We start from the raw sequence: 7,155 nt of genomic DNA, 5'->3' as shown, positions 1-7,155 counted from the left end.
TCGGAGGGCTTAATTTTTTACTACAATGTCCATATATTGTGGGTAAACTTCCTGTGAAACTGGCGGATTTTCACAAGCAGGCTTTAATGTGCTGGGCTTTGTTGTATAAACACAACTTTTCACCTCATAAATGTTTTATATGGAACAATGGGTCGATATATAGAAACAAGATGTTATTTAACCATAAATGGTTCTCGAAAAACATTGTTCTTGTCAGCCAATTAGTTGATAATAGTGGGAATCTATTTACACAGAGAGAATTTATGGAAAGATACAACTTTGAGGTTTCAAGCAAGGAATATGACACTGTTATTAAAGCTATACCTAGTGGGATAAAAACTTTACTTCAGAATAATACATATTTTGGAATATCTCCGATTGTAAGCAATGTTCAGGTGAATGGCATTGGTCTACTAGATACGAAATTCAACAATCGTTTATTAAGGGATATTTTCTACAGGAAGTCTATTCCCTCTGCGATATTTTGTTGGGCTTCATCGTTTGATGTAAACTGGCACCGTGCTTGGCTCACTCCACACAAAGTTATGGTGACCAATAAAGTGAAGGAGATCTCCTTTAAGATAATCCATAGATTCTATCCGTGTAATAGTTTGATTTCTAAATACATACTTGATGTTACTAGTGAATGCAGTTTTTGTGAACTAGAAACTGAATCTATTGAACACTTATTCTGTAATTGTTTATATAGTGAAGTGTTCTGGACTGATGTAAAACTATATCTTGGCCTCAAATTGCATACAACCATATTATTATATTATATACAACCATATTATTATATTATATACAACCATATTATTATATTATATACAACCATATTATTATATTATATACAACCATTGATATGTCTAAGTTTGACATATATTTTTACTACACTGATTCCACAATTGAACGTGAGTATGTCATAAATCTCTTTATTTTATTAGGCAAATGTTTCATACACAAATCAAAATTTATGAAGAAAAAGCCCCTTTTCTTAATTTTTTTATCTGATGTGGAAAACTATTTAGAGTCTTTAAAACGTATACAAAACAAAATGTCAAAAAAATGTATTCGCTATATGTCTGTATTTGATTTGATATAATGTGGAATAGTTTTATTTAATTTTTTTCTCAATTATTTGGAATCCCTCTGGCTGTTATGTTTATGTTTTGCATGTTACTGTTAATAACATTTTTTTAAAAAGGACCCAAAGGGCTGAACTTTTGGATGTCTACCCTTACTAAAGGACTGAAGCTAGGCTCTGGAACGCACCCAATCTTTTGTGGGAAGATTCGTGATTTCTCGCGATATTTTCTGTACTGACGTGGTACGCAGCTCAGCGCAAAGAGAAAGCGAGCGCGCAGATCTATCTGTACATCCGTGGTTTTCCGCTATCTGGCTGCTGTCTGGTGTGATAAGGGGATAAAGCGGAAGGAATATGGTTCCATCTCACGTCCCTCCGGCTGCAGCGCTGTCATAACGGAGTTTTCGTGTGGGCAGCTGGGGCTTGTACTCGGTCCACCGAATAACCAGGACTCCTGCCTTTCCCGTTTAACGCGGTAGTCCCTGCAGCAGTAGCTGAGCGTCACGGGAACAGATGGGTGAGTTGAGACAAGATTATTTAAAAATATATTTTTTTTACCTTTGTGATGCTTCAATTTACAGTTGTAACAGTAGAAAACCTAAACACAACTGGACACACCGGGATACTTTACAGTAAAGACGCTGAATGTAGTCTAAACTATGTTTTCGTTAGCTGCGTGTCCTGATGACCATAACGCGATGCTTAGGCGGGGAACTTGCGTGTGTGTTGCGAGTACAGCAGACAGTAAGAAGACATTGATGTGTTACAGATGTTGACACGTTTACATTTTCATTCTCCGTCCTCTCTCTTCCCCTTTCTCGCTCTTCCTCTCCCCGTTTTTGCTAGAATATAGCCTAACTGAGTGTAAATGGGTTTAGTTGTAGAGTTACTGATAGGTAGTGAAGCTCCCTCAAGGTAAACCCCAGGGAGAGGTGGGGGGAGAGAGGAGGGGGAGGACCGGAAGAGAAAGCAGCTTCATAATCTTCACTGTAATACAGACTGAGATAGCAGCTGTTGTGTAGATAGGCCAGATGTCCCCTCCTCTCTTCCTCCTCTATTATTTCAATCCTCTCCTCTCTTCTTCTTCTCCTCTCTTCATTCTATTCCTGTAGTGCCTGTATAAGCCACCCCCCCTAGTTGTGACCAATAATATACTCATTCACAGATACACACAGACACCACCTGGCACCATCCCTGAGTTGAAGTCCTGGTCCCCATGGTAACCAGACACCTCAGCAGCACCTCCATGGGGATTGTTATTGGTGGCCAGCTGACATATGAATATTCATGATGCAGCTGCAGTGTGTCATCAGTATTTGTGTGTGTTCTACTACTGAGTTGGGAGTGTATTATGTCTACAGGCTTAGTTGGTACACTCCTATGGTTCCTCTATTCTTTCTCTCAGTGCAGACAAGCACAGGGTAGATGGGGATAGATAGGGAGAGAATGAGAGAGGGTGTTTTAGGGGTTGGGAGCGAGGAGGAGGGGGATTGAGTCATAGCAGTCCTCCGTCTCATTCCACCATTCCCGTAGTTACACCACCACCCACACAACTATGACAGCGATCTGTGTATTTGTGTGTCCTTTTACAAACTGAGGTATTCTCTTTGGGCGCATTCCTGACTTGGGATGCCAACACAACTCAACTATTGCGGAAATCAAATAACATTTTATTGGTCACGTACACAGTTTAGCAGGTGTTATGGCGGGGGCAATGCAGTAAATGTCTACAATTTAAAAAATTATTTTAAAAAAAACAGGAACTAAATGATGCATTCATGTCAATGGAAAACTTGGTGACTTCAGCAAGTTTGTTAGCCATTAAGTCTAAATAGTTAGTATTTTCTCTCTTCTCTCTCTGTTTCTCTCTGTCTCTGTGTGTGTTTCCAGTGGAGGCGGTGGTAGAGTTTGACTATGAGGCTCAACAGGAGGATGAGTTGAGTCTGCGTGTCGGTGACATCATCGTCAAGGTAACCAAGGATGACGGAGGGTGGTGGAAAGGAGAGATAGACGGACGGAGGGGGCTGTTCCCAGACAACTTTGTCAGAGTGAGTAACAATGACAACACACTCAAATCAATGTTGTTGTTCCCATATTGTGTTTCAAGAGCATTGTACAGCCAAGTGTTTAGGATCTGTAGCACTTTTTAAATGCGTCAAGGTATTTAGAATGTCAATAAAAATGCTTCACAGTGTTTAAATTGTAAATACCTCAACATGTTTGTTCACTGTAACATTTTAGATTTTAAAAACTAAACACACTGGGGATGAGGTTTTAACAGTTTAGGGTGTAAAGCACAATTTGCATATTTCCCAGCATGCCTTTCAAGTGAATGTGAGAGACCTCCCATGACTGTGTTTGTTGGTGAGAGAGACATGGTTGTTGATTTAAAAAACTTGATTGTCTATGTGAACATGTAACTTTTTTATGTAAAAGTGAACTCTAACTTGGCTATAACTGATGGCCATTCACATATTATACATGTCCTGAGACCTTTAGTTGTGGCCTAGTTATCCTTGATAATGTGTTCTGAAAATCTTGACTCATTGGCCACAAGTGATTAATAATTCTTATTGGAATACAGCTAGAGGGTGAATATCCAACAATTTTTAACTATTTTTTTTCACTCAAGACATGGCATATGGGGGAGCAGTGAGATACCCAATCGGTTAGATGATACTTTTCTCGTCAATCATCTTGAAAAAAAGCGTATAGTTATAGATTGCACTATGCAGAAATAGCTCCACCATTTCCTGGTTGCTAAAATTACAATAGTTCTTCTAATTTCAGTTTATGTGGCAAAACAAACAGGTAGGTGTAGAGAATCATTGTACTGTCTAAACCGCTCTGAAATATATATTTGCATAACCAATACTATTGTATTTTCAGCTATTTGAAGCTGGTGTATAAAACTGAAAGTGAAATACGCAAAAAACTAAACTTAAGAGAAAGCGTAGAAATAGAGCACATAGAACCGATCTACCTCTTCTTAGACTTGCTTTCATTGAGATCTATAACACACATTTCTATGTGAATTTGGTCGGTCCGCCTAAAAAAAGTTACATATTGCTGCTTTTGAAAACTCGAAATCAACCAAAGGTCAAATGCTTTACTATCTAAAGGTTACAAGTGCGTGGGCGACATAGAGAAACAAAATGGTGCAGTTTAAGGCCATGTGGCGGAGAGTGATGCAGGCGCTAGAGATGAGGGGTGTGAGCAGGTGGGTCCTGGCAGGAGTGATGTCGTGGATGTTTGTGTGCATCTTTATGTTGTCGTTTTGTATGTGGATATTTTGGATTATAAAAAAAATATAATAAATAAAATATTAAAGCCAATATATTTTTCACCCAAACCTGCACTCAATGACTGCTATGGTGAAGGACTTAACAAACAATACTACCTTAACCATCTAAACTGGAACCACCATCTCAGTAACGGATGTAATAAATCCAACCCCTTACAGATTGGATTAATTTAGAAAAATGTAAGTTATTTATCTTTGAATAGTATACAATCAAGTAATCAATCAATGTGCATGAGGAAGCATAGATATTAAAACAAACTATTCTAAACATCAACCTGCAACTAAACATGCGGGACAAAACTGATAACGAGGCCCCGCCCATGTCTTTTTCACTCTGAGAGTTGAACTCAACATAGTTGAGAAACAATAACACCACGGGAATGGAAACATTTCTTGAATCAAATGTCTTGTTCAGTTGTCCTGAAATGTAGGTTTGATTGATTGATTGAATTTACTTGACAATTTGTAAAATCCATACATAAAGGGTGCTCCAGCTGGTGACGCCGCCACATACAATTTAAGGAAATTGTCAAGGATAACACAATAAATCTTAACAGCTTATTTCCATGATGGTCCTTTTTAAGAGGGAAAGGTGGCAGACATTCCTAACACTGATCTGTATAGAAGGCATGGAAAGTCACATACATTTCTATTGACTAAATCCACTCTTAACAGGACTATGGGAAAGTAAACACTAGTGTTTAAAATCTGAACACTTAGGAGATGAAGGTGTTCTCCGGGTTGGAAACTAACTGGAAAAAGCTCACTATGATGTTTAATCAAGCATTCTAAATGCTTGTGTTTAGGATGAGAACACTTATTGGCAAATCTAAATATCTAACATTTAAGTTTTAAACACGTCACGTTTCATGTTTTTTACAGTGTAGCCTAATGAACCTAATGAATGGTTCTGTGAACCTGTAAAGAACACAAACATGTTCTTTGAATGTCCTGGATGGGAGACCAGATGCTGCAGCAAAAACACTGACACCAGTATCTAACGGTGGTGTGGTTGTGTGATACAGGGGAAGCATCCACTTCCTTTCACAGTAGAGGAAGTAAAAATGACACAAGCAAACATGAACCCAGTGTTGTTGTGTGTTTCTTTAACCCTGAATGGTCAATGATGAAGTCGATCTAGAATACAGCAGACAAGAGACATTCACCTGCTGAAATGTTGCTCCTAAAACTCCTTATTTAATAACTGTTGTGTTGAAATTCACTGCTCACTCAGATTACACTCACCCTGTGTCAGTTTTAGGGATGAATATTTCCCAGAGAACCTTCCAGGTTTCAACACCAGGAATAATACATATTATGCCGAGAGTCCCGAGAAATAACTATCTGTAAGGTCGAGCAGTGAATTTAAAACACAGATTCAACCGCAAAGACCAGGGAGGTTTTCCAATGACATGCAAAGAAGGGCAAAAAAAGCAGACATTGAATGTCCGTTTGAGCATGGTGAAGTTATTAATTACACTTGGGATGGTGTATCAATACACCCAGTCACTACAAAGATATAGGCATCCTTCCTAACTCAGTTTGCAGAGAGGAAGGAAACCGCTCAGGGATTTCACCATGAGGCCAATGGTGACGTTAAAACAGTTACAGAGTTTAATGGCTGTGATAGGAGAAAACTGATGATGGAACAACAACATTGTAGATACTCCACAATACTAACCTAACTGACAGAGTGAAAATAAAAACCTGCTTGTCTGCTTTCTACCAGACACTGGAAGATTAATTCACCTTTCAGCAGGACAATAACCTGGGGAAGGAAAAAGGAAACCGCACACTGCTCTTGATAGTATCATTGATCATTGATCTTTAATCTTTAATAAGCTTCACGTATCGGCCTCACGGCCTTTGTCAGAGCTTTTGTGAATTTCTTAAAATTAGCACCCTTATGTAGACCTAGCCCCACCCACATCTGTTCCACGCATGGAAAGGGGTTGGAGGCGAAGGAAAAACAAATAAGTGCTACCAAATATAACAATATGCATTTCATAAATATTTGAATAAAGTGTGTAAATAAGACGTATTAAACACGTCTATAAACCACAATGATGACATAGCAAGTTTTCATTAATCATCGTACGAAAAACATCAGAGTCATATTAAATAGGGACATAATTCATGTTCAAATTCACAACATAACATACATAGGCATTTCATCATTAAGTCCTTTAGGAAATAATGTCTGGAGGGTGAAAATCCCAAAACATTCTCTTTTGCTCAGAGTATTATTAATATCACCTCCCCTGTCTGATATCTTGACTTTCTCTATGCCACAAAATCTAAAAGGTAGAAATGTCATGTTTTAGGTCATGAAAATGTACTGCGACTGGATAATCCCTGTCGTTTCTCCTGATTGAACTTTTATGTTCACTAATTCTCTGTTTGAGAGAACGAGAGGTTTTACCGAAATAGCACAGCCCACATGGACATATAATAATGTAGATAACATGGGTGGTGGACATGTAATAATGTCATTTATTTGGGACCGTTTTCCTGTGTGTGGGTGGCAGAAATATTCACACGTCATCATATTGTTGCACTGTGCGCATCCTCTGCATTTATAGCTACCATTTGGAAAAGGGCGTAAAAGAGCCTGGCTGATTTTCTTTTGTGGCTGGCAGTTGGCATGAACCAATTTAGCGCGTAAATTGCGACCTCGCTTATACACAATAAGTGGTGGATTTTTAAATTCTGCCGGCAAAGCTGGATCCGATGATAAAATATGCCAGTGTTTCTTGTCCGCATCTCC

At 38.6% G+C, this 7,155-nt stretch overlaps 1 protein-coding gene across 1 annotated transcript in view; it reads left to right on the top strand.

The window, feature by feature from the left end:
• The first annotated feature begins 1,327 nt into the window (after positions 1-1,327).
• The window catches only part of sh3kbp1 (SH3-domain kinase binding protein 1), a 39,589-nt gene continuing 33,761 nt past the window's right edge, over positions 1,328-7,155 (top strand). The window contains exons 1-2 of the mRNA XM_029755329.1: positions 1,328-1,601; positions 2,975-3,132. Of these exons, the coding sequence (XP_029611189.1) occupies positions 1,598-1,601; positions 2,975-3,132 (162 nt within the window). The 5' untranslated portion in view covers positions 1,328-1,597. The remainder of the gene's footprint in view (positions 1,602-2,974; positions 3,133-7,155) is intronic.

The sequence above is a fragment of the Salmo trutta genome, chromosome 6, assembly GCF_901001165.1.
Source record: "Salmo trutta chromosome 6, fSalTru1.1, whole genome shotgun sequence".
In the NCBI taxonomy this organism is placed as follows: domain Eukaryota; kingdom Metazoa; phylum Chordata; class Actinopteri; order Salmoniformes; family Salmonidae; genus Salmo; species Salmo trutta.
This window is presented reverse-complemented; position numbering and strand designations above follow the sequence as displayed.